This window comes from Aulonocara sp. 'chitande type north' Nkhata Bay, linkage group LG11, assembly GCF_057382095.1.
Source record: "Aulonocara sp. 'chitande type north' Nkhata Bay isolate Kocher_YH1m ecotype deep benthic linkage group LG11, A_spYH_male_GT1.1, whole genome shotgun sequence".
NCBI lineage: Eukaryota > Metazoa > Chordata > Actinopteri > Cichliformes > Cichlidae > Aulonocara > Aulonocara sp. 'chitande type north' Nkhata Bay.
This window is the reverse complement of record NC_141354.1, coordinates 11,429,873-11,456,246: the sequence shown is the minus strand read 5'-3', so window position 1 is coordinate 11,456,246 and position 26,374 is coordinate 11,429,873. Positions and strand designations below refer to the sequence as shown.

The window sequence follows — 26,374 nt, the reverse complement described above, 5'->3', positions numbered from 1 at the left end:
ACCTTTTAATTATGTTCAGCATCTTAATTTTAAAATGCTAGCATGTTAAGAGGAATGAGGTTTATGGGAGTGTTATTAGTTTTGAAGGCGTTTGATCATAAACCAAAATGATGGACATAACTAACACATGTCTAGGCTACATGGTAATCCTTGTGATAGTAAAACATTTTTTGTCAAAGCTATAAACATCACACCATCTGTGGGACCACCAAAGATTTCTCTGGAAGTAGAGCAATTATTTAAAACGAAAAGGACCACTTTCAAAGTATAAACATCCTTTTTGACAATAATTCCTCATATCACGCACATTATATAAATACTATCAATAACTGGTACACACTCCCAAACAAACCCACAACAAGACAAAAAAAAAAAAAAAAAAAAAAAAATCACCTAGCTCCATGAGCTGTAATTACTCTCAAGTGGAAGATGTGCTGCTGTGCCCTGGGGCTGAAGTGTTCCCATAATAAGCCTTCATCAAGAGCCAACTGAAGAACAATGTCCCACATATCAACCAGCAGTCATCTCAGGGAGGTAAGACAAAAAAAGAGAGGTGATTCTTTTAGGCAAATGTTTATTCAGGTTCTTTGCTAAGAATTGTCAAAAAAAACAAACAAACCCAACACATATACACAGGCTTTTGTACCATTGTGATACATTTCAAGATCATTGGAACTACAAATGTAGTGTGCCATCATCCTGTTTCAACATGAATCTAAGTGCAGGTGATGACACACTAAAATATTCTGACAGAAGCAACCGCAATCCACAACTTGACGTGCTTAACAAGCTACAGCCTGCTTGGTGCACTTCTCCCCCTCCTGCAGTAAATTCCATTCCCATTCTCTCAGTGCACTGGGGGGATGTTAACTTAAAGAAACGGCACATGTAATCCTGGCTGTTCCCAGTAGTTCTTGAAATATGTAACCAAGAGTGATGAGTGGGAGTCCTGACCACCTAGCCTTCTGACCTGCGATCTCACAGCCTTAAGTACGCCACCTAGAAATGACAAGCACAAGTTTAGTAAAGAGTGAAAATCTATGCAGAAACTCACAACATGGAAAAATAAATGGAACTTCAGCATTTGGTCAAATTCCAGTTTGCAATGGGCAAGTGTACAGTTTTCTTTTTCTGTTGTTGGCCAAACCACAGATGTACTCAATCTCTACAGTCCACTGATCAGCTCAGGAGCACATTATCTGCAATTACTGTCTTCAAACAGCAAAAAAAACAAAAAACACAGGTGGTAGAGATTTAATCAACTTCAAAAACACACATTCAGATAAACAAAGCCCAGAAAACAAATCAGCTCGCCCCATCCTCCCTCCATCTGCTATTCCTGGGTGTGTGCCTGCTGCAGACAATGGTTGTGCTCCACTGAGGGCTCTATATTGGGATGATAGATGAGGGCATTTGCCTCACTCAAGGCCCTGTCTTCTCCGTCCCTGTGCCAATGTCTGCTCACTGCTCAAGCGCATCAGTGGTAATTCATACAAATGATAAGAAATGGCAACGAGAGGTGAGCTGCTGCTGCTAAGTCCAAGAAAAAGGAGACGAAGCAGAGACAGACTTGTGATTGGAAGGGCGCCATCCCTCAGTGTGAGAAGCTGATTAAAACCACTGGTTTTCAGAACGTTTAAAGAAAAAGCTGCAGGTTTCTTCCCTTCTGCAACATTAAATTAAATGCTTAAATGTTTCCCCTGCTTGGACAAAACACGTACATTAACTTTTATTAATCTGTGAGATTCCTCATTTACTATTTGAGAAAATAACACATCTTTCAGAAAGACTCCACACATAATAGGAACCCTGAAATATGCAACCCACATGAAGAAAACAAACCTACCACATGCGTCAAATTCAGTCTGAGGGACTCAATGATTGCTCACATATAGATAACAAAGGTAAGCTGCCAGCATTACCAGTTTTCTGGCCCACAGCTTGTTGTTATTCATCTTTGGCATCAACTATGAAGTGGGTTGAAAACCTGGTAACCAAGTCGAGGTAAATAGATTTGACTTTTTCTTCCCCCTTTTAAAGTCACTTGTCTATATTGTTAGAATTTAAATTTTTATTATTAGAATTATTGGAATTTGAAAAACAAAAAGCTTCTCCAAAGTCTTTTGGGATGCTGACAGCAGATCTGCCTCATTAATATACTTAAGGGTGTTTTTGATCTATCAGAATTCAGATTTTATACATCATCGCACAGCAAATCCTTCAGAGTAATACACCTAGCTGTGGTGAGAGACCACCTTTTCTAGTTTTAGTTTTCATCTCTACACGACAGCTCTTTAGTTCAGCGGCTTTTACAGTTAAAGTGTGGGTATTAAAGGTAGTGAGACAATGACAGGAGCCTGGTTTAAGGAAGTCACTCGAGTAAACACGCTCTTTGATTCTTGGTGCCAGAGCTCTACTATCATAAACACTCCAAACTTGGCCAGCAGCACTGAGGACATGTCTTTGCCTGTGAAGAACTGAAAGAGGTCTGGAAGAGTAGAAGGTGATGAAAGAAACACAGCGAGTTCCCAGCAGTTAAAACTGATAAATAAATAATAATGATGTGTTTTTCTTTATCGCTTCAGATTATAGCTGCTATCAAGTTATTACTAGCCCGAATACAGGATACTCTTAACCTGTCATAGAAAATGCCATTCATGAGTTACTAGAGAACTAAGGGATTTCATTAAAAAAAAGAAAAAGAAAAACTGGGGGGGGGGGGGGGGGGGGGGGGCATGTGAGGAAGTATAAGACAAAGCACTTCTTTAGAGTCTCATCTATTAGGTCTCCAATAAAGTTTGGAGGTAACCAACATATAATCAACTTTATTCATATCTTCATGTTTAGAACAGAGTCCAGTGATGTAAACATTTAACTGAGAACAGGGTCACACCCCCCGTGTGTTAATTAATTCCCTGTTCAATGAATCACTACGCGTGCAACTCGGATGAAGTCATTTCTTTCAAAGTGTGCAGCTGTGTTCCTGATGTGATGGCATGTGGACTGCAGAAACACTGCACGATCGATGGATCTTCCCGCTTCTCCATTGTTCAACACTGGATCACTTTTCTGTCTGAGCTACATGCCATCTCAGTGTGTGTGAGAGGGAGATTAATGAAGCAGAGGGGGAGGAGGGAGGCGTTGTCTGTTTGCAGGCTCAAGAGTGACACTCCGAGCTCGATCTACTTTACACCCCATTACGCTGGCAGGCCCAGGGACGCAAGGCGGGGAACCCAGCAGTCCACACATTCCACATGTAGCATAATAATGGGCACAGCTACGGTGCAGACTTTGATCTGGTCACACTGACTGAAACTAAACAAAGAAACTCAGATCTAGAAACACAACTGATTCAACACAGTTAGCTGCAAACAATGCCGAAGTGCTGTGGTAGTGATAAGAGGCTGTTGTGGTTGCTACTCAAAAGGTGTAATTAATGACAATGGCAGCTCATTCCATTTGGTGAGCCGTTCCCGGGCCCTGTAAAAAGCTTTTTCACAGCGAACATTTTCACTTGTCATATCACAAGAAGTGCTGTCACTAATCACATTAACAATGGCTCAGTTCTATTCAAGTGTCCCAGTCAGCCTTGACAGGGTGACAGTGAGCCAACATGCACAATATCAGAACTTTGAAAGTGAGCTCAGTAAATGGAAGCCAGTGTAGGTAAAAGTTAGTAATCTGCTGAGAAGTTAAATGTAGGCACGACACATGAAAGAATGACTACTAACTTTAATGAAGTTTCAATTAAGCGTCGTGATAAGTCATTCCAAAGATCCAGCATGTGTACTCCCACAGTATATTCAGTAGTTACCTGTACTTGTACAACTATGACTTGCTGAAAAGGTCTTTTATTAGCTCCTAAGCTCAGCATGAGTGAATACATTGAGTTTTAAGAGCCATTATTATTTCCTATAGTCACACAAATATAAGTACATGCTATGAGTCAGTAACTTGTAAAACCAACATTTAGCACTATTAACTTGCAGTGATGGTTTTCTGTATGACTTTATCAGTCTTGATTTTATCAATCATTGGGGAGTAATTTTGGTCCATTCTTCTTTACAACATTACTTTAGTCCATCACAGCATTTCAGTCAGGTTAAGGTCTGGACTTTGACTTGGTGACTGCGACCCCTTCATTCTTTTCTTTTTCAGAGGTTCTGTTGTAGATTTGCTGCTGCATGACCTAATTACAGCCAAGCTTTAGCTGTCAGGACAGACGACCTAACGTGGAATACTTTGGTATAGAGTTCATGGTTAACTAAGTGAGTGCTTCACTGAGTGCAGATCACGTGGCTGCACAACAAGCTCAAAAGACATCACCACTCCACCACTGTGCTTAACAGCTTAACAGGAGGTTCTTGTGCTGCTATGCTGGTGTTCAGTTTAAGGTAATTATACTCCATGTCATCTGTCCATTAGACACTGTTCCAGAAGTCTTGCAACTTTCTAAATCCAACCCATGCTACCATATTCTTTTTATAGACAAGGGACTTACTCCTTGAAACTCTTGCAAACATGCCGTACTTGTTCAGTCGTTTTCTAATTGTTCTGTCATGAACTTTAATATTTAACATGCTCACTGTGGCCTGTAGAGTCTGAGATGTAAATCTTTGGGTTTGTTGCAATTTCTCTGAGTATTGTACAACTTGGGGGTGAATTTGCTGGGAAGTCTACTCCTTTGGAAATACTGGCATTCTGTTAACACACTTAACACAATGCACCCATCTTCGTAGGACATGCATGCTTCAGACCAGTAAACTGCCAAAACTTCTGCCTTTATAGGCTTGCTTATCCTCTTACTTTCTATATAAAGAGTAGACGGAGCAAAAGTAGACTTAGTTTTTCTCAGAGCTACCTAAAGGCTTGTGAAATATCCATTTTTCAAATGACTACAGACTTTCATTTACATAAGTAACAGCAGGAAGTCAGACACAGGGACGGGACAAGAGAGAATCTGGTCAATTTTCAAAATAAAAGACCCAGTACAAACTACATCTCTGCTTCAAGATGTTGCTGTTACGATTAAAGCCATGCCATGAACGGAACACAGCTGCACTGGAAACAACATTACAGACACTACATATTATATGGTTTTGTAATATATTACCTGAAAAGTAGCCATTACATATACTGACCAAGATCATGAACACAACACAAAATTCACTTTATTTAATTTACTTTAAATATAGTCAAAATCTACTTTTGTCTGTCATAGCAGGTAGGTCCACATATGCAATACCATATCTGGCTGGAATTGAACCAGTGACCCTCCATTTGCCAAGTGTATGTTACTATAACTATAACAGTAAGCCTTTTACTCACTCAACAGTCTAAGCAGCAGAAATAATTCTTCAGATCATTGGTGGATGCCACACTACATGCTTTGATACTCTGTTGTGTTTTCAAACAGTGAGTCTCACATACTCTTCTCAGACAGTCTCCGGTAATTCTAGATAACCCTATGATCACATTACCTTCCCGTACTCTGCCGCCTGCAGCACAAGAGGCTCCTACTATCAGGAAGTGTTTGAGTGTGTCAATTTATCACACTCTCTTTACTGTTACAACCGCTTCCACCACCAGACAGATACTGTGTCTCTTGTCTGGGTCGCTCTCTCTGCAACCTTCTCCATTTCAACAGGGCCCAATTTCCCTCCGCTCCACCCGCCGCTGTCATGTTGTTACCAGAGAAAGCAAAAATACTGCTCATTATTGTACCACAATATGTGTGTGTGTGTGTGTGTGCGCGCGCGCACCCGGGGGGGTGAGAGACAGAGCTGACCTTTTATTAGTGTCTCACCCTTAAGGATTGTGGCGAGACGGCAATTCCATAGTGAGGAATGTTTAAGCTTTAAAGACCACTACCCTCATAAGAAGGAAGAAGGAAAAGAGGCTTCATCTAAGTTTAACATTATGTTAGTGTTGATGTAAACTGGTGGACTTCAGTTTTTATGCGTGAGGAATGAAAGCAGACGAGTCAAATTCAGATCTTAGTCAAAATAATATAGCAGAGTCTTAAGATTTCCCTCCCAGCGCATTTCATTAGGGAGCCTGGGACAAACAGCAGCCATCAAAGAGAACAAAAGAGTGGGCTTCCTTATGCCTTAAGGGGATATCCTTATTATGGCATATGCCATAAGAGACTAGCACAAAATTGAAGAGCAGAGCTTGTGGAATCACTATAAAGTTTGGTAGCTAGTGAGGAGAAGTGGACAGGTAGCAGTTTAAACTAATCTTCATTTGAGGAAAGCAACTAGAGAACATATTAGTAGTAGCAAAGGAGGCTGGTAACTGACATAACAGAGTGTGGGGTACCTACAAACCCAGCGTCTGGGTTCCAGTAGTGCCCATGTATCAGCCACAAAGGGATAAGTGCTGAGCGGATTGTTTTATATGTGGATGATGGGAATTTAATGTGGTTTACATGGACAGGGCCAGAGAGCGATCTGGTCCTTTGCCATGGCATTTCCATTTCCTGAGCTAGGGGAAGAAAAAAAAAGTGTAAACATCCACTTGTAAATTCCCAAGTCTATTAGCTTATCTTAAAGTAGCGCTGAAATACCACAACCTATCACGTAGGCAATAAGCAGAGATTTGAGTGTGTGAAATTACAAGTTCCTAATTATATCTTCATCAGTGCTTATACTCAGTTCTTCAGTTCTCCACTGGTTCTCCAAGTCACAAATCAGTTGGTCATTGATGATTATTTCTTTAAACCTTACCTTATCTGGGTCTCATCTTAATTATCAGGCTGTGTTAGAAATAAATGGAATATAAAGACGTTCACTTTCTTAGGTACACCTGTTCAACTGCTAATGAAAATATTTATTCAGCCAATCAAAGCATTCTGGCATTGAGGCATATATGCTTATAGTCACAGTAATCTGCTCAAGCTCAAACCAAGCATCAGAATGAGATTTAGAATGTGGATTTTGAGGCTCAAATCTAGCCTTTGTAATTTTTAGCAGACTTGTTTAAGAGGTAGGAGTCCCAAACTTTCTGAGAAGTAAGTGGAGGATAATGGCACTAATTACCCCATCACTGTTTAAAGCCTCAGAGAGAATAGACTTGTCAGCAAAGTTAACGCCTCCCGTTTTCTAGTCGCATGGCTTTCCTTGGCAACTCGGGCTAAATATACACATTTTGCACAATTACAGGTGTATAGGAGCTGAAATAAGGCTGACAAAAGAAAAGTCTTACATTTGACCCACATAATCCCTAAAGCGAGGCTGTTAACTGAAAGCTCTGAATCATGAAATTAATTAAGGCGGGATAAAAACACTGTCAAGCACTACTGAATAATGGAGAAACAAGGCGCTGTATGGAAAAAGGGGGAGCAGTAAGCAAGCGCTGTCAACTAAAACAAAGCCTGTGGTGCTGCTAATACAGCTTTTTACAAAAGGTAGAAAGCTAAAAGGTACATGAAGTTCCCTCTCTCTTTGCTTATGTAATAAAGATAAGCAACCAATGAATATGGCTTTACAATACATGGTAAACGTCTCACCTCATAGGACCTCATGCAACGCATCGACGCGGGAAGTGTTGAGTTGCTGTCATCCATCACGTGCAGCAGCTCCTCACACACCTTTAGTGGCAGCACCACAGGATGTCCTATGACACTGACCTCCCAACTAGTTACAGTGCTGAAAACACAGAGAGAAGCAATGATTTATTGTGACTGCCTTAGCATTTTACGACCAAAATGAAGTCCAGAAAAGCTACCGTAAATCTCAAGTTGAAGTGGTCGTCCTGCCATTTTAATTGACTAGTTTTAAACTGTAAACTGATAACCACATATCCAAACACATGGATTTATAACCTGTGTGAGCACGTGTCGCTATACGTGTCTGTGAGGCTGATGAAGTGTGTGTTCAAGACAAGGACAAAAAGAAAGGGGAAGGGCTGAAGAGAGAAGAGGAAGAGTGATTGAGAGAACAAAGATTGATGGTCTGTCAGCGTGAGGTGCTGATCCAGTTTGTTTGGGTGACATTTAGCCGTCTGTGCAGTTTCTGAAAGGGTAAAGTCTCCTCAAAGTTTTGGCAGTTGTACTTAAGATGAAAGACAGTCAAAAAAAAAAAAAAAAGGCAACTGTGGCTGTACTGAACCCCAACCAGCCAACATCATAACGCTTTGTAGGAGTTGATTAGACATTATGAACAAGTTGTGCATGTGTGTTTTTCATTAGACTCACTTTCCACATCTATTAGACCTCCTGTTTCTCTATTGTACCGGGACAGTGATGGTGCCTGCGACTTTCACTCAATTTATAATCAAATAACTGCCATTAGTGACAAGCCTAATCCACTTAGGCACTGGCTCACTGATTCTCTAGCCAATTATTGGCAGTTTTAACAACGCGTACTGCAACCACTGGCTGCACTCAACTGTAACCAGCTGTATCCTGAATAAGAGGGCCGTCATCCCGGGACTTCAGCTCCCTAGGCATAACATTTAATTTAAAAATGTCAGAGATGAGTGATGAAGGGTGAATGGTAAATTATGTGGGGGGGATGGAAGTGTGAGTCACACCGGCATTTAGCTTCGCTAAACTTCAAAAATTCAAATTGCAGAAATGGGTAAAATTCTAAAAAGCAGCCCACCAACGTGAAGCTTATTCTCTAAGAAGACGTGGAGTTCACGGCAGGATTAAACACAGAACAATTGAAAAGGGAAAAAAGAAAAATAAAGACAGACCCAAACTGGCTGGGCTGATGTTGCCCAATAGGTGACTGCAGTCAAAAATAAAGCATGTTTAAAACTGTTCAGATACAGTTTCACTATGATAAATAGTAGTTTCACAACCAGAGGGTTGTGACATGTTTACTTTAAGAACAAAATATCTTGTTTAGCCTATTTCTTGGCAAGTTTGCCACAACAAAAAAGATCCTTTTTAAAATAATCTTTATTTGTGATGGGTTCCTGTAATATCTGGTATCTGCTGAAGCCATGTTACATAAACAACATGTCAATAAAAAAGGAGTACGTGTGTGACACAATGAAACGCCTTGTCACTTTTGTTACCTTATTTTTTGTAATTAATATGGTGCACAAGCCACTTAATAAGCATAAAAATGAGAAACTGATGGATCAGCAGTAAGTATCGAGGTTTCTTTGGCGCTATATAAATAAAACTGAATTGAATTGAAAATCGCCATGTCCTCAAATGGCCACTTGAGGCATCTGCCAAAAGTGAGTAAAAACTGTGAGTAATAACTATTTCCCCATCTGTAACAACTCTAAGCGAGGTAAACTGTCGTATTAATTACCAGTTTCACTTGTGTCATATCCTAAATGTACAGAGTTTAGTGACATTAAGTGAAAAATGGCGGCAAATTTGCCGTGCTCACCACGCTAACATAGCTAAGCAGTATGATGGTCCCTGCCTGAATCTGTAAAAGCATACGTGACTTGCAACTCCACATTTTTGGGTGTCTCAGAATGTAGGAATTCAACTCTTAGCTGATGTACCTACTGGTCTAGGATGAAGCCTCTCTAGCTCACAACTCTTTCTCTCGGATATGGACTTCCTGTCGGCATGTGTATGCTTACTGATATCACTGAAGAAACTTGCTTTCTTGTTTACTCCCCTCTTCTACCCTTTTCTCAGGATATGGTTAAGTTTTGCTTCAAAGAAACAAAGACAGCAGCAGTCAAAATGGAGGCTTCAAAATGGAAGTCTATAAACCACTGAGTGATGTCACAGTGGCAGTGTTGATCTTTTATTTACAGTCTATGATTGCTACCTATAATTAGGTCTTAAAGTTAAGCGCCATTTTAAGACTGTGAGTGAGTAAATATAAATTTTGCTGACAAAGCGTGAGCTCTCCAACATGACTGCAATGTTATGAAAGGGTGTATTTTTAACTGAAACCGTGATCTTTTCCTAAAACAAAACAATCAGGACGTTGTCTAGACTTAACCACACCACTCTTCTTGTGAAAGGTTAGCTGTGTTTGTGCCTCAGCCTCCAACACTTGCTTTGTTTTTCTTTTGTTTTTTTAAATAAAGTGAATCACTAATATTTCTATTGAGGAGTGCTTACATGGGCTGTTTGAGAGAGTGTTATTTATTTGTAGGAGTTATTGGGTAAACTCGAGGTGGACAAAGTACAGCACAATAAAGAAAGGAGCAGATTGTTTTGAAAGTATGTCCTAGTCTCTCACTTCCCCTGAAGATGCATTCATAGCTTGTGTAAGAGGAATCAACTCTCTGTACCCATGCATCACTCAGCTTAACAGTACATTACAGTATTCCTCTTAACTCTTACTACTATGGCTGAGAAGACCAGCCTTATTTCTCCTTTGGGTTAGTGTTGTCTCTAATTATCGTTTCTCCATCATAACTTGTCAAAACGGATGAAACAACAAAACCTGTTCTGTTCTGCTTTCACTCTTCCCCGGCAGCGGGAATGAAAAAGGGAAGAAAGAGGAGGGTGGGGGGGGGAAAAAACTGCTGAGCTCTGATTCTGTTGAAAATAATGAGGGTGGAAGGCTCTTCCAGTGGGGTGCTGCTGTACTGAGCATGGAGAACCACATGCAGCACATCCACCTACACTTCTCTAATGCATCACAGCAAGGCACACAGAGCCTCAATACAGTCAAAACAACATAACAACCCCTTATGCGTGCAACAAACATGCTGCTGACAACTTTGAGGCAGCTTTGATGGGAAGCTCATTCGCAGGATAACAGACAATTATATCCGAGCAGGGACCCTTAGAGCAACGTGTTCTATTAACACCTAGAGTCTGTTCACCAACAAAGTAGGCTTTCATCCCTCACAGTGAGCCAAGAGAGATGGTGATTGAGAAGGTGCGCAAGAGAGATGAAAGGATAAGATTAGGAGGAGGAAAACAAAGATTGAAGGGGAAGGGGGGGGGATATGTTAAGTGTCCTCTCTTACTCTCTCTGCTGGATGCCCGTGTCAGAGCAGGCTATGTAGAGGAGTTTCAGGGCTCTCGTAGCTCTGGGTGATGGACTGTGAAGAGCAGGGGAGCCATTGGACCTCTCAGTCCCGACACGTGTCTCCGGGACTGATGCTATGATGGAGTCGCTGTTCAAGAGCCAGAGCTGCAGGAGGAGCAGACAGGTCACTTAACACTTGAGACATATGGGTATATGTGATATGTGGGTGAGGAGTCACACATCACAAAGCAGAGAGATGATATACATTCATTAGTTTGATTTTCAGAAATAAAATGGTCTATTCTGGTACAGCTGATTCAACATGAAAGATGAAAATATTTCTTTATTCTGTAGGATAACACAGGTTTAAGTTCTATTCTCTAAGTTCAGTGTAAATCAAGGGTTACTACTGCAATATGATTCCTCATACTGATGTGTAATAATGGGAGAACAGAGGTGGAAACGTTGATTTTTCCAATCATTTTTTTCTCATTTGGAATATGCTCCTTTTCAGCCCAGTTTCACACAAGATTAATTATACTGTTACTGCCATCCTGAGTTTTACTGATGAGTTTTAATGTGCTGCTGTTTAATATCTGCCAAGAACACAACCAGAACACTGGAATAGTTTTTGGACATTTTTACTGTGAAAATGTTTCAACTCCAACATCAGGTAAAACTGAGAAAACAAAAACACAATTTTATGAATAAACCTGTTCACATGTCAGATACACATTTTCCACTGACATGATGCCTGATCTGGAACCAGCTGCACTCATTTCCACCAAACAAGACTATTAGAAGCTATGACAAGAAATTTACTAGCATAAGGAGTCTGTCCGCTACGATTTTCTTACAATGGATTAGGAACAAAATGATAGCACAACAGATATTATTCCAAAAACTAGAAGAATATTACAAAGACAGAACAGTGCATTGTTGGAGAAGAGCAAAATGCATCCTTGGGCAAGACAATAAACTGATTATAGCACCTTACTACTCAACTTGAGTATTCTGTGTTTTCTACTATAATCCTCATTCACAAAAATAAATAAATAAATAACCCCAAAAACCTTATATAACCAAGCATTTTTATCTAAAATTTACTCACTCACTCTGTTGGACGCACCGGGGGAATGCTACACACGACACAATCACAGTCAATCTTTTTCCGTTTCTTAAATAATAGAGTACTTGATTTGTATTTAGAAGTCATTTATTTTTCTGATTATGCTGGGTGGTTCTTACCAACAGGAAGGCTTTTCCATCGGGAGTCTGGACAGAGAAGTGGTAGGTGCTCAATGAGTTTGACAGCTCCAGCAACCTAACAGCTACCGTCCTCTCCACAAACAGAGATCTGTCCAAGAGAGACACGATGTTCATTCACTTTACATATTCTGTCCTGAAAAGTATGGAACGCCAGGACTGCCATAATGAATTAATTAAATACACCATTAAATAATTAATTAAATGTGTCAATAATTAATTAAAATTGGAATTAATTAATTAAATAAATAGTTATGACACATGTAATTAATTAATTATTGACACATTTAATTAATTATTTATGTATTTCACATTTTAATTAATTATTGACACATTTAATTAATTAATTATTGACACATTTAATTAATTAATTATTGACACATTTAATTAATTATTTATGTATTTCACATTTTAATTAATTATTGACACATTTAATTAATTAATTATTGACACATTTAATTAATTATTTATGTATTTCACATTTTAATTAATTATTGACACATTTAATTAATTAATTATTGACACATTTAATTAATTATTTATGTATTTCACATTTTAATTAATTATTGACACATTTAATTAATTATTGACACATTTAATTAATTATTTATGTATTTCACATTTTAATTAATTATTGACACATTTAATTAATTAATTATTGACACATTTAATTAATTATTTATGTATTTCACATTTTAATTAATTATTGACACATTTAATTAATTATTGACACATTTAATTAATTATTTAATGATATATTTATTTATTTCATTTTGGCAGTCCTGACGCCTGGCTCTCGTCATGAAATAATTTTATCTGTCAGCCTCACCCATCAAACTCAGGGGGCGGGGTTAACGCTGCCCATGCAGCTTCTCTAACATTTGATTGGTTGCCGTGCAAAGTAAGTCAAAACAGGTCGATCCTAGATAATCGATTGCTTGTGTAGACTTGGGGCAGCCAGTTATCCCAGAATGCAGATCAAATCACAGGCAGCAATGGTGGTGGTGTAGTTTTAAAATACCCCGTTTTTCTGTCACCAGCTACACTTTTAACAGTGTTTTAGCCGCGAATGTCGCGCCGTATGTCTGGTCAGGTTGTCAACATAGAACATGTTTGCAAAAGTGCTCAGATGTTTTCAGAGATTTCACTAGCTCTGCTAACAGTTAGCATGCAGAGCGCACCGAGGGGGTACATTAACCGGTTTGTTTACATATTCCACTCTCCGTGTTCCACATGTTGCATTCGCAGATTCTCATTTTCACCGAACGATCGTCTCTTTCCGCCTGGTCTTGTGTCTCTGTGCTTCTGTAACATAAAGAACGAGCTGACATTTTTCTCACGAAACCAGCGATCAGCTCAGCAGACCCTCAGTTTACCTGCATGCATCCTCCTCCTCATCTGTCAGCTGTTTAACACCTGCTGCTAATTCAAGAAACACGCCTAGTTACCTGGTGATAGTCACAGTTTAACTGCACAAGATAAGTAAATATAGTATTTTCCCCGAGCGCAGAGCTGCTGGAGCTCGTTTCCTTACAGAGCACTTTATAGGCGAGCCAGCTTTATCAGCGGCTGATGTCCAATCACCAGCACACAGCTTTCAAACCTCAGCTGAGTTTTAGCTCTCAGTGGTTAAACGCTGGACTTCATTCACTCAGGTTCTGTCTGTCGGGTCACGTTTACTTCGCTGTTTTATTTACAACTGAGCAAATCGGTTTGGCTGAGGTTAAAGTTACGTTTCATAACTGCATAGTTTCACAGACGTTTAATGGTTCACTGGCACATGTGTTAGACTGAACTATCATCTAAATATCATCTGTTTTTTAATAGTTATTCAACTGTATTCTAAGCACCAGCTGTCTGTTAGAATGTGATTTTTTTTTCTCTCTCTGTTGGCAGAGGTATAAAAATGCGCAGGAAAATCTGACATGCATGGCAAACTTCACCGACGATATTTAGGGAGGAATAAACACACATCAAACATAAATGAACCATTTGTCTGTCTCCATAATTGAGAGCATTTTCTCTTCTTATGTCAACACTCTCTCTCTCTCTTTTTTTTTTTTTCGGTCATGTTATGTTTACCTGTCAAAGGCTTGTTACAAACTATGAAACACATTGTGCAGACTTCTGGATGTTAGAAGAAAACTAATACTGCTCATGAATGAGACTAAAGGCAGGAAGGTGTCCTTTAAAACTAAACATGTTAATAGGACCTCCCTGTTTATATCATAGTTTATGATATAGCACGTGTATTTCAGTAATAGCTGAGGCCACTATACGTGCTGGCCTCATATCAAATGTGAAGGCAGACTGAGTCTATGTTTGACGTTTTTTATATCTAATCTTCCTTTTCAAACATTTAAACAGCAGCGAGTCTGCAGCTGAGGGAATACAAATTCAAATTGTCGGAACAGGTTTGCTCGTTTCTTGGATTCATTTGGTGATTTATTAAATGTATAACTGTTATTCTAATCTGCTGCTGAGTCTCTTACACTTTTCTTTATGCTGTATATTTTCACGTCTCTGGAATAGTTGGCAGTTAGATAGTCAGCTGGGAAACTTTGTGTTAACTCATGGAGCTGAGGATATCGTGGATATGCTGACCTCGCTGCGTGGTGTACAGAGCGAGGTCAGCATGATTAATATTCACAATAAAAATATTAGCCGAACATCATGAAGTCTGTATGTGTTTCATAGTGTCGAACAACCTTTGTACAGTTAAAGCCAGCAGTTACTACATGACGGAAACACCAACGTTATCTCTTTTATGTGTTTATACACAGGTCACGCTGATTACTGAACAAAAACCCAAAGATCAGATGTTAAATAGATTTATTTGCTCTCTCTCCTCCTTAAACATGTTTTTAATGTTAGTTATAATTCAGAATTGGCGACTGAAACACGTAGGACACATAAGAACATCAGGAAATAAAACACCGATAAATATAACCTCAGTAAAAGAAGTCAGCGGGGGTTACTACAGCTGTGTACCGGGGCCTGCGCTTTGTCGGTGGGATTGCTTGCGAGGCGAGCGGGTCTATCCCACGCTTTGCCGTGAGACTGGGACGACATCTCCGAAATCATCGAAACACTTTTGCAAAGAGGCTGTATCTTGACAAACCGACCAGACACATGAAGATTAAACCACTACATTCTCGGCTAAAAAAATATTAAAACGGTATTTGGTAACACACAAACAGGGTTTTTCAAAGCTCAGTTCTGTTAGCTTCCACATGCCGGTTGTTGTGTGCTAGAAACAATGGCCACCAGGCCAAAGCAATGGTTTTGACTCGATCAGCGTTAACCCCGCCCCCTGAGTTTGATGGGTGAGGCTGACAGATAAAATTATTTCATGATGAGAGCCAGGCGTCAGGACTGCCAAAATGAAATAAATAAATATATCATTAAATAATTAATTAAATGTGTCAATAATTAATTAAATGTGTCAATAATTAATTAAAATGTGAAATACATAAATAATTAATTAAATATGTCAATAATTAATTAATTAAATGTGTCAATAATTAATTAAAACGTGAAATACATAAATAATTAATTAAATGTGTCAATAATTAATTAAATGTGTCAATAATTAATTAAATGTGTCAATAATTAATTAAAATGTGAAATACATAAATAATTAATTAAATATGTCAATAATTAATTAATTAAATGTGTCAATAATTAATTAAAACGTGAAATACATAAATAATTAATTAAATGTGTCAATAATTAATTAATTACATATATCATAACTATTTATTTAATTAATTAATTCCAATTTTAATTAATTATTGCCACATTTAATTAATTATTTAATGGTGTATTTAATTAATTCATTATGGCAGTCCTGGCGTTCCATAGAAAGGCAACAGATTGGAGCAAACACTATCTTAGGAGATGATTCTGCCTGATCAAAGTTTACAAAAACAAACAAAAAAACAAAAATAAAATATGTCTGGTAAAAGTTGGTTTTTATGAGCCGGTTAATCAAATGATGAGGCCGTAGACGAGAAACGCTTATGTGCAGATTTTTGAATTATTCAGACTGGTGCAGTGGGAGATGTGGTTATTAAAGTGTTTAATTCAGACCTAGACTGACCTAGACAATAATTAATTCAGACTCATTTTTGAAGAAGCCTGAACACAGTGCTGATATGCCTCATTCACCCCCAAGATCCAGTAAAATCCAATCAGCGGTGTGTCAGATACTTGAGAAAAACATACAAATGGACCTGAACTGATTTATAGTCATCGTACTGATTTTATTGTGAAGGGCTAAAAATATCCAACAGCAGTCATAATGATGAAACTATAGAGAAAGTAAAGCCTGACTAGAGCTTGTGTGACTCGACCCCCCCCCCAACCAAATAACCTGAAATGAAAAGAAAAAAAAAAAAAAGGGATTATTTTCTATAAAATAGTGTAATTTAAAAGCAACAGATGCCTTCTTGTCATCTGTGGAAAATGAGGTTCCATTTGTGCCAAGAATTCACATCCACACTGCACTGCAAACATTTTTCATGCTTTAAACACTAGTTCAGTTTTATACAGCATGGGACAATAACAAAGACAGTGCCGTCAGGGTGGCAATTGCAATAACGTAGCCAAACAACGCACCGACACAAGATTCACAACAACGTGGATAAAATGAAAGGAAGCTCAGAAGTAAAGTTGCACTGGCATCAACAAATGTTCTGTCACGTGTTCAGTCGACATGTGCATGCGAACAGAATCTTTGGCACCGACAGTCCCTCGTATGGATTTGAAAGGATAAAAAAAACAAAACAAAAACCTGCCTGTTCAGTGAAGCTTCTGGCTTTCTGTCTCCCACAGCAGGCTCCACCACCACCTGTGTGACGTACAGCTTCAGCGTTTCTGGAAGACACCACACGGGAGAGGGCTCGCACATGCTTGTTGAAATGCTGTTTATTTATAAAAACTTGCAACAATCATCCCCTACCTGGTGCGACGGCCTCTCCGAGCACTGACGAACAGCTCGCACAGGAGATGAGGGCCAGTCTGCGGCAAGGTTTCTGTGCACACCATAGATAGAGACATCCAGAAACGGATCATCACAAAGCAGCCACCTATAACTCAGCAGTTTTAAAATTTAGTAGCTGCTATAGCTAGGTTGGAAGACAGAAAAGGATGTGACACAGAGAGAGAATTACAGCAGCCCGATTGTTTTTCCTGCACTTTGTCTCTCAGCTTTAGTCATGCAGTTGTGCCTGTGTTGAGCGGGTTGTGTGGAGAATGACTAATGGACGAAGAGGGGGATCAATCTTCATCTGCACAGTCTGATTTTGCTTGGTCTAAGAAGAGAGTGTCTGGATGGATAGATGAATGGATGGAAAATCTACTGAAATCTTTTTGTACTAATTGCATAAACAGGAGCCATTTCTGTTGCACGTCCCTCACCTTTGGATCTTGGCTGTCCTGTGTGCCAACAGGACTCACTTCCTCAGTCAGAGTCTGCTCACAGCTGCCATCACGGGCTAACAGCACAAAGGAATCGCCCATTAAACAATCTTCTGCTCGGGGTAACAGTTTCTTGTTAGCAAACGGGTCTGGGTGACAACACCAGTCATCCACGATGGCGTTCCAGTTACCATTAGGGAGAGGAAGAACTCGCTTAAACACTCTGAAAAAGAGGAAAAATAATAAGAAAAAAAAGCAATTACAGTGTTTATTGTTCAGCAATATTTAAACACGGTGCTAATTGGTTCTTGTCTTAGTGAGAGGCGTTATCTCTCAATAAGCACAGAGATCCCAGAGAGCTGGCGAAAAATCAAAATACAGAAGAGTATAATTAGCTAAAAAAAAAAAAAATGATGATGATAGGTCATCCAACTACATTTTTTTTTCCCAGGAGTTTCTTAAATGTAGTCAATATCCTTCCTCAGAGCACAGGCACTTCCTGGTTGTAGCAGCATCTTCCAGTGGCAGCTCAAGGAATATGACAAAGACCCGAAAGAGCTGACCCAGGTTCCAAAGTCTCCAGATCCCACAGGGTGGCAAGAGGACAAGCTTGAGCCATGGAAATGGCTCAAAAGGAGGAAATATTTGGCCTTTAGTTGTAAAAAACTGGAACTACACCAGTTACTAACAATCAAACACTGGCTTTGGACTCTGCATATTATAATATTAATGTTGGTTTGGCCATATTTGGAAAGGGTGGCATGCCAAGTTAGCAGCTAAAGCATGGTAAACTGTAGGGGTTTAATGCACAAATAAATAACGGCTAATTAATAACAGACAAAAAAACAACAACATAAAAACACAATTTCACAAACCAAATTTAAGCCCAAACTTCTTGGGACAGCAAGTCATAATATTAGTCACATAATTCCAGCACAATAATCCAAAAGGCACAAACATCACAATCACAGCAGAAAGATGCAGTTGAGTGACTTGAATTAAGTGATGTGTAGCCTCGCGGAGAGCAATGTGCTCCACCTGTCACACGCCCCCTGACTCCAGTAACCAGATGGCTTCATTTTGTAACTACAGAGTTTTCCAACTGGGGTAAATAAATGACAATGATTGTAAGCAACATTTACAGTAAATTGAGCACACATTACAGCTCATTGGATGAGTGGTGTTTACCTCGCCCTTTTCCTTTTTCCACTGTCCACTAACTTGTAAATTGCTGTTGGGTGCTGGAGTGGCAGGACCCAGAACTTTTGTTTTTCTGTTTGTTTGTTTTTTTTTTAATAAATAAAAACACCTGGCAACTGCAACTGGAAAAAGACTGAAGCCAGCAGAGACGCTATGCACCCTAAACACCTAAAGCTACAAGATACTACTCTTTATTTTATTCCAGCCCAGTTTTATTACACAGAAGTCTTTTATGTGGCAAGTCCAGCCATTAATACCTGAGAGCAGACATATAAAATAGAACATTTTGTTACAAAGCACAATGAGCCATAATGCTGTGGAAATTATAACTTTTCATTTTGCACTGAGTTCTTCCCCTGATGTTTCAACCTTTGCTGACATCTTGTTGCAAAAAAAGAGAAAAAAAGTATATATATGTTTTTGCCAACTTTTAGTGAGTTACAGCTGAGAAACATAGCCTGAGGGCAAGGGTCTCCATAATGCAGCTATTGCAATTTTCAGCATGTCACATTGCTGACCAGAGAAAGCTACAAGGCAATAAGAACAATACCGCTGTCCAGTCGAACCACCTCAAGGTAAGAAACACAATTGTGTTTTTAATGGCTAGCACAGACCTTTACATCACACAGACTCTATAACTCTAACCCAGTCAAGCTGTCAGCTGTGCTCTCCGCAGAGGCTCCCATCTAGGGCTGCCACGATTTGTCAACTAGTCACGATTACGTCGACTATCAAAATCGTCGACGACTGATTTAATAGTCGACGCGTCGTTTGAAACTTTGTACGATCACAAAAGACGCAGGAATAAGTGGCAGGATTTAAGAGTGTAATAACGGACTGAAACAGAAGATGGCAGCATTGCATGTACAAGGATGTCAGCTACCGTTAAACCCCGAAGAAGAAGAAGAAGAAGAAGAAGCAGCTGTGTCCCAGAATTCATAGCGCGGCCCAGCGCAGTTTCCAACAATGGCGGCAGCTAGTTAGTTTTAATGTTACTCTTATTATTCTTTCTGGGTCACAAAATAAACGTTTAACATATTTTCAGGCGAGAATGTAGCTGTGTAAACCTCAAATATCTGCTCAGTTTATCAGGACACCACATATTTTCAAAAGCGCTCCGACGTTTTCGGAGACATCTGTTACCCACTAGCTCGTTAGCGAGCCGGGGGCTAGGCTCACTAGCGCCGTGAGAACACCGGACTCCCCGCAAATCGTTTTCAAACCCACCGCCGTCTTTCGCTACTCAGGTTAAATATATATGAGTCACTTAGATAACTTAAAATGTTATTGTTTGGCTTTTTTTTAGTGTTTTATTTGTTCCTGAGTAAATCAGTTTGTCTGAGATTAAAGTTATAGTTTTTACACAGCTGAATAAACGTCAAGCAGACAGCTGATTATCAGAAGTGTGAGATGCTCCAGAATATACTCCAGTGTCCTGTTATATTTTAGATAGCAAGGAGTTTATTAAACTTCACCGAAACAATCTGCAAATTTCATTAAAATTTAATAAACTATCATCTTGTCTTTATTTTTAGTTAGCACAGACCTTAAACACTTAAAGCTGTAAGCTAATGATAGTTATATAAGAGCAGATGCTGCTGGTGCAATAAGCTGTAGTTTTACGTCTAATGGATGATGATCTGATTAGTCGACTAATCGCAAAAATAATCGGTGACTAGTCGACTATCAAAATAATCGTTTGTGGCAGCCCTACTCCCATCCATCAATTTTTCCCCTCTCTCTCCGACTATCACTCCTACAGCTGGGTCACGCCATCAATAAAGAATCACTCCTCTTCCTACACAGGAGGGAGTAAATAAAAACCCATTTCCACCAGTGCCCTTCCTCGTCCCGTCTTCTCCTCACCTGTCCTCGAGCAGCCTTGTCATGCAGCCTTGGCAGTAGAAACAATAAGCCTTTTTTGCCCGGAGCATCTTCATCATGCTGACAGAAGAATCTGTGGGAAGTGGGTGGGGAACGAAAGGCAAAAAACAAACAAACAAATGAGGCAGATTTGGTGAGAGGGTGGTAACCTTCTACGACTTGGCACAAAAATCGATGAAACACTGGGTGGTGAAGGTGGCTGGATAGAGAGCGGGTGATCAATCCGAGTTTGATTGGACTGTCACTGATGGGGCTTGGCTGTAAATTTCTGTTACAATGGCAAAAACAAACAGAACGCCAAAAGATGGGAGTTTGGGGATATTATGAAACGGCTTTGGGGTTTGCTTTAGATGAGTCCGTTCAAACCACTTAAAGGGAGCTTTCCTGGGCTGATGATTAGCTGCCTGTGTGCTGCTAAGGATCCTGAGAGGAAAATTTACACCTTCACTCTCTCAGATGACCAAGTGACTCAGCCCAATTAAATCAGAATAGACAGCAAGGCTCTAAATAGCTACCAAAAGACTTTGTTCTTGTCTTGGCACGTAGGAGCGCAGCTACTCAGAGGGAGGTCTCCCTGGGCATTACCTTCATCCATGCTTCGTTCCACGCTGATGCGCAGTCTGAAATGAAGCTCTTCTCCACACGATTCTCCCGCAGGTGTCGGAATGCAGGATCCCTGCTCGAAGGTGACTCCTGCTGGCAGAGTCAGGTACAGCACCCCTCTGGGAGTGCGGATGTGGAGGGATGAATCTCCACTTGTTATGGCCACATCTGCAGGCGTCTGGGCCACATCTTTCCTGAAGAGCAGATGGTTTGTAAGTGTAAATAAACACAAACTGTTTGGACTCCTGTAGAGGTTTTAAGGTAAAGACCCTACAATAACAGACAGACAACACAATCAAACAACCTCCTTTGAGAAAGCATGTGGTGACAGTGGGAAGGAAAAACTCCTTTTTACCAAGAAACCTCTGAGAGAACCGGACTCAGGGAAAGGCGGCCATCTGCTGTGACCAATCACATCTATAGCCCATATTACCATAATTAGTTAGCAACTTTGAAAAATTCATTTTCCAAGTAAAAATGATAAATATTTGGGATTTGGGGCTGTTGATAATATAACAGGCTTTCTTCACTTATTCTGACATTTTTAAAAGTCAAAGTAATCAAAACAATACTTTCATTAAGTCATGTACTATAATACATTTTCCTTGTATTTATGGTCACCGCATACCGCAACAAAAAGAAAAAAAAATAATTCTGGTGATCTTTCTTCAGGAGGGAGGCCAAATCATCTTTTGGAGCACCATTTGTCTTTTTTTTTTGAATGAAAGAAAAACTCCAAAGGCTGACTCCTTTTGTACTTTCTGTTCTTGTCACATAATGTGTACATAAAACAACCCATAAACTTCACACAATCCAGCATAAATTAATCTTTTTCCCTTGTTCAAAACATATAGACTCAGAATTAGCCTCACTCAGTGAGAAATGAGCGAGCCTTTGTTGCACAACAGAAATCAGGTACGTTAAATGATGAGAACTATATATGAAGTGGCACAGTTAGGAGCTATTACTATGAACACTACTGCAGTAATAAACACCAATAAAAACAGTTCAAAGTCAAAAGCCTGAGCATTTCCTGAGTCACATGGATATACAACCATTTTATGGACTTTTTTTCTTTAGAGGCAAACACTGGAGAGAGGGTAGCTCTGCTGTTACTGATCACAGGTCTGTACAGTGCTACATAATGTAGTTATATGTAAAACCACACAATTGAACAGCCTGTCAACCATTATTTGAATACTATGAAAGACAGCAAAGGACTAGGGCTCTTGTTGCTGAATTTCAAATCTCATTAGCCCCATCTAGTGGCTTTTGTAGTATATACTCAGGTGTATACCACCTCAAGGTAAGAAACACCACTTCTTAATACTCACCTCTTTTCACTGGCCATAGTATGACAGTTGGTTTTAATTTTTAATTATTTTATTGTAATTTTTTTATTTGCTTTTTCTGTGTTTTAAGCAGCATATAATTTTATTGTTTGATTTATGAATAATAATAATAATAATAATAATAATAATAATAATAATAATATTATTCATTTATTTTAAAAAAAAATTCTATTCTGTGTGTATAACACCAGTGGTGGAATTTGACGCTATCACTCATTAAATATAATATATTAAAACTTCAGTGTATTTGTGCTTTAAGTATTTCTATATTACACTGTCATCTATTTGTACTCCACAGTAACTTTAAATGTTATACTTGTTACCCTGAATCGCTAATCTGAAAGCTTTAGTATATACATATGGCAGCACAGTGGTACACTGTTGCCTCACAGGATCGAACCTCCTGGTTGGCTGGGGCATCTGTGTACAGGTTGCATGTTATCTCACTCCCTATGTTGGCTCTATCAAGGCACTCTGGCTTTTTCCATTAGTCCAAAAACATGCTACTTAGGTTAACTGTCTGCTACACCCTGGACACTCCTGTCCAGGTGTACCCTGCCTCTCGTGCTAGGACTGCTCAGACGGACTCCAGTGTCTGTACAACTCTAGGCCAGACAAACAGCTAAGAGAATGGAAGAAATGATAATGGATTATTCTAGATAACACTACCCAACATTATATAGGCAATTAAACTCATTCAGCCCATCTAACTAAAACATTAATGGATGGATGGATTATGATTCAATAATACATAAAACTTAAAAAAAAAAAGGCTATTATCCATTGTGAATGCTTCCACTTTAGTAATTTAACTATATTTTGATACTAAAATGTTTGCAGTTTTACTTAAATAAGATTATGAATTAGAGAACTATAGAAAACTGCAATAGAGTACCTTCTATAGAAGGTATAATAGAGTACCTTCTATAGAATAGAGTACCTTCTATAGAATAGAGTACCTTCTATAGAATAGAGTACCTTCTATAGAATAGAGTACCTTCTATAGAAGGTACTCTATTGCAATGTAACTGTAATGTAACACACGGATTTGTTACAGCACTTTTTCAGTTTCACTGGTTATTCAAAGTGTTAGACTTCAAGCCACATTTCTAACCACGCATTCATAGGGTTTTAGTCCAGACAACAACAATAAAGTTAATTCATTTTCAAAACACTATCTTACACGGGTGAGTTACTTTAAGCACTTACTTTAAAACGGCGTTTCACAGTACAATTTGCTACTTTCTACGATCATTTCTTTTAAAGTTCTTGTTCTTTGTATTAATTTCAAATTCAAACATTAGTAAACGTTAGCGTATCTCGCTGAAACACTGAATTGCATTTAGCCTGCCTGCTCTCGGTGCTATGGTGAAGCTGTAGCATCACCTAAGTTAGCTAATGTTAGCTAGGCTTGCTTGTACTTGCCAAAGAAACATGCATTTCTGACTACTTGGTACTTACGATATCTGCTACATACTTACCCCACAATAAGCAGTCCACTCTGAAGCCTTCTCCTCAGCTCCAAGAAGACTCCAACTCCATGTGTCTTGGCTGGCACCTCGTTTGCCATTCGCTTTGTTTAGGAGGAATCCAGAAGAGATGACACGCTTATCGAAACACGAGCGTGGCTGGGTGACGCTAATCAGAAACACAGAATCCAAAGCAGAGTAAACACAAAACCCTATCTGCCTGATTTACCAAACTGAATGTACAGGGTTTTATGTTTATCCGCGGCGTGACGGCACCACGAGTACGTAAAACCAAGAGCAATAGAGTGACAAGGCAGGAACAACATCCTGTAAAGATTTCAAAATAAAGGTTAAGCGTTTTTAAAACACCACGCCCATAATGAACACCTTTTTTCGTGTAGTCTTTGGGTTTTAGGGTAAATTATCAGCTGTATGATTAGGAGATGATGTTTAAAGATTCTGTCTAATTCTTTTTATTTTTCGGCAGCCACAGTAGATCATCTGCCTCCCTCTCACCCTAGTCCTCTCACTACATTCATGAACCTCCTCTGAGGTCTTCCCCCTTTCTTCCTGCCTAGACGTTCCATCTTCAGCAGCCTTTGTGCAGTATACTTACTATGTATGTTTCTGTTCTGCGTCCTGTTCTGTTTGTATATATGCTTTTATTCTGCTGCTGTTACAACCAAATTTCCCCTTGTGGGACAATTAAAGGATTATTCTATTCTATTCTATTACCCCAAACTGTACTCATTTCTAATCTTGTCCATCCTGGTCACTCTCCCAAGGAAAATCCTAGTATTTTCAGCTTTAGTGCCTCCAGCTCTGTCACAAATCACCTCTGACACTCACCTGAACCCACTCTACCCTGCCTGTACTCTTCTTCACCAAACTTTGTATTTCATTTAATTGAAATGAAACTTTTATTATTTCTATTTTTATTTATTTTACATTTCTTATCTTTCTATTCACGCAACACTGCCACCGCCCAATTCATTGTATCAATATGAATTAATGAGCAAAATCTAAATTTGGAGACGTGGTATAGTGTGAATTATAAATATTTTCCCTCCATTTTTAAACTTGCACTAGTGGAAATGTTTGTGTACAGTTATTAGAGGGAGAAAATGTGCTCTAAGGAGCTGTTTGGAAGTCAACGTAAATTGTGTGTACTCTACATGCACAAATGCCATATACTTTGTTCAAATGATACAATACTACGCTTTTAATTTGAAAACAAAGCTTGCATACTTCCTGGATTTTTCGTCGTGACGGCTGGTGACTCCACAGAGCCGAGAGGCGGAAGATGTCCATGCGGAAGAGCAGTTGGACGCCCTGGGTTGGACGTACAGCTAATCTGCAGTGCAGTCTGGGAACTGTCAGTCGTTTAGCTTTGTATCTGTGGCTCTGGGAGCTCACCGATGCGCTCGCCGCTGTTATATTCACACAGCAACCCTAAGAGAAAAAAAAAGAATATGTAGAATATAATTACCTATTGTCTGCTTCCAAAGCCATCTTGTCAACGGGTCTGATTTGTTGTTCGCATGAACGGCTGATACAGTAGCCGGGCCCATCATTTAAAACAACCTGCTACCAACATTAGCTAGCTTTCGACTCATTATTGATGCTGTCAGCTGGGTTTTCCTCGTTTAACGGGATACACGAATGAATGACAGTCGTTTGTCAGTGCCCTACAAAGGTAAGCTTCTTATGTGTTCTTCAATTTCAACGTTATAAAGTGTCACACGACCTGCGCTGGCTGAAATAACCTCACCTGGCTAATGACGTTGTGGCTGCAAGCAGGAATGTTACTGTAACAGGCAGTAACGGTACTGGGGTTAGTTATAATGTTTCGGGAATATTCCGTGTGTAAAAGGGTAGTTATTCAGGTAGCATTACGTTGTCATACTTTGGTAGCAGCAACCATCGCACAGGAGAGAGGTACTGCTCCACTGTGGGGGTGTTGTTGTTGTTTTCATTGCTGAAAGCTGTACTGAAGTCTGAGAGCACAGCTGCCAGGTTTCAGAGCTAGCTCCTTATCGTAACTTTACATTTCCCTGAAATTTAAACTACACAGCCACCTCAGCCCAAGTGAAAGTTTGCTTCTCCTAGGTGGAGAAAAACGGCTATACTTGGTTCGGTTTTTTACGGAGGGCATTTTGACGTGACGTCAGAAGAAACACAGGTGTGATTAATAACATTAATTAGTAATGACCGCATTGTGGAGGAAGGCTCACCGATACGCCTATATTGCTACTTGTGTCACGATCCC

General features: G+C 39.4%; 2 protein-coding genes across 5 annotated transcripts in view; one reads left to right on the top strand and one right to left on the bottom strand.

Annotated features, from left to right (window-relative positions):
• Positions 1-563: 563 nt before the first annotated feature.
• On the bottom strand, positions 564-26,029 carry ube3d (ubiquitin protein ligase E3D). Of its 2 annotated transcripts, XM_086310569.1 has the most exons (12): positions 25,877-26,029; positions 25,354-25,557; positions 24,118-24,274; positions 21,267-21,478; positions 20,664-20,754; positions 17,598-17,820; positions 17,140-17,212; positions 16,976-17,054; positions 12,159-12,267; positions 10,909-11,075; positions 7,511-7,649; positions 564-999 (listed from the first exon to the last, which is right to left on the bottom strand). In XM_086310569.1, exons 3-12 carry the CDS (start codon positions 24,204-24,206, stop codon positions 979-981), a joined length of 1,203 nt encoding a protein of 400 aa, XP_086166695.1. In that variant the 5' UTR covers positions 24,207-24,274; positions 25,354-25,557; positions 25,877-26,029; the 3' UTR covers positions 564-978. The 2 variants fall into 2 exon arrangements, with proteins under 2 accessions (XP_086166695.1, XP_086166696.1); XM_086310570.1 differs by lacking the exon at positions 25,877-26,029 and having other exon boundaries at positions 25,354-25,560.
• Positions 25,399-26,374, top strand: part of dop1a (DOP1 leucine zipper like protein A) — a 34,046-nt gene continuing 33,070 nt past the window's right edge. For all 3 annotated transcript variants that reach the window (XM_086310566.1, XM_086310568.1, XM_086310564.1), the window contains exon 1: positions 25,399-25,801. The gene's annotated coding sequence lies outside the window, so the exon portion shown is untranslated. The remainder of the gene's footprint in view (positions 25,802-26,374) is intronic.

What these genes read in the sequence shown, in the direction of transcription:
- ube3d (XM_086310569.1), bottom strand. Translation starts at nt 24,206, where the DNA reads ATGGCAAACGAGGTGCCAGCCAAGACACATGGAGTTGGAGTCTTCTTG. An exon ending in AGGACAGCCAAGATCCAAAG is followed by an intron (nt 17,213 to 17,597) that starts GTGAGGGACGTG and finishes TGGTGTGCACAG; the next exon opens with AAACCTTGCCGCAGACTGGC. An exon ending in ACGGGCATCCAGCAGAGAGA is followed by an intron (nt 7,650 to 10,908) that starts GTAAGAGAGGAC and finishes CTGTGTTTTCAG; the next exon opens with CACTGTAACTAGTTGGGAGG.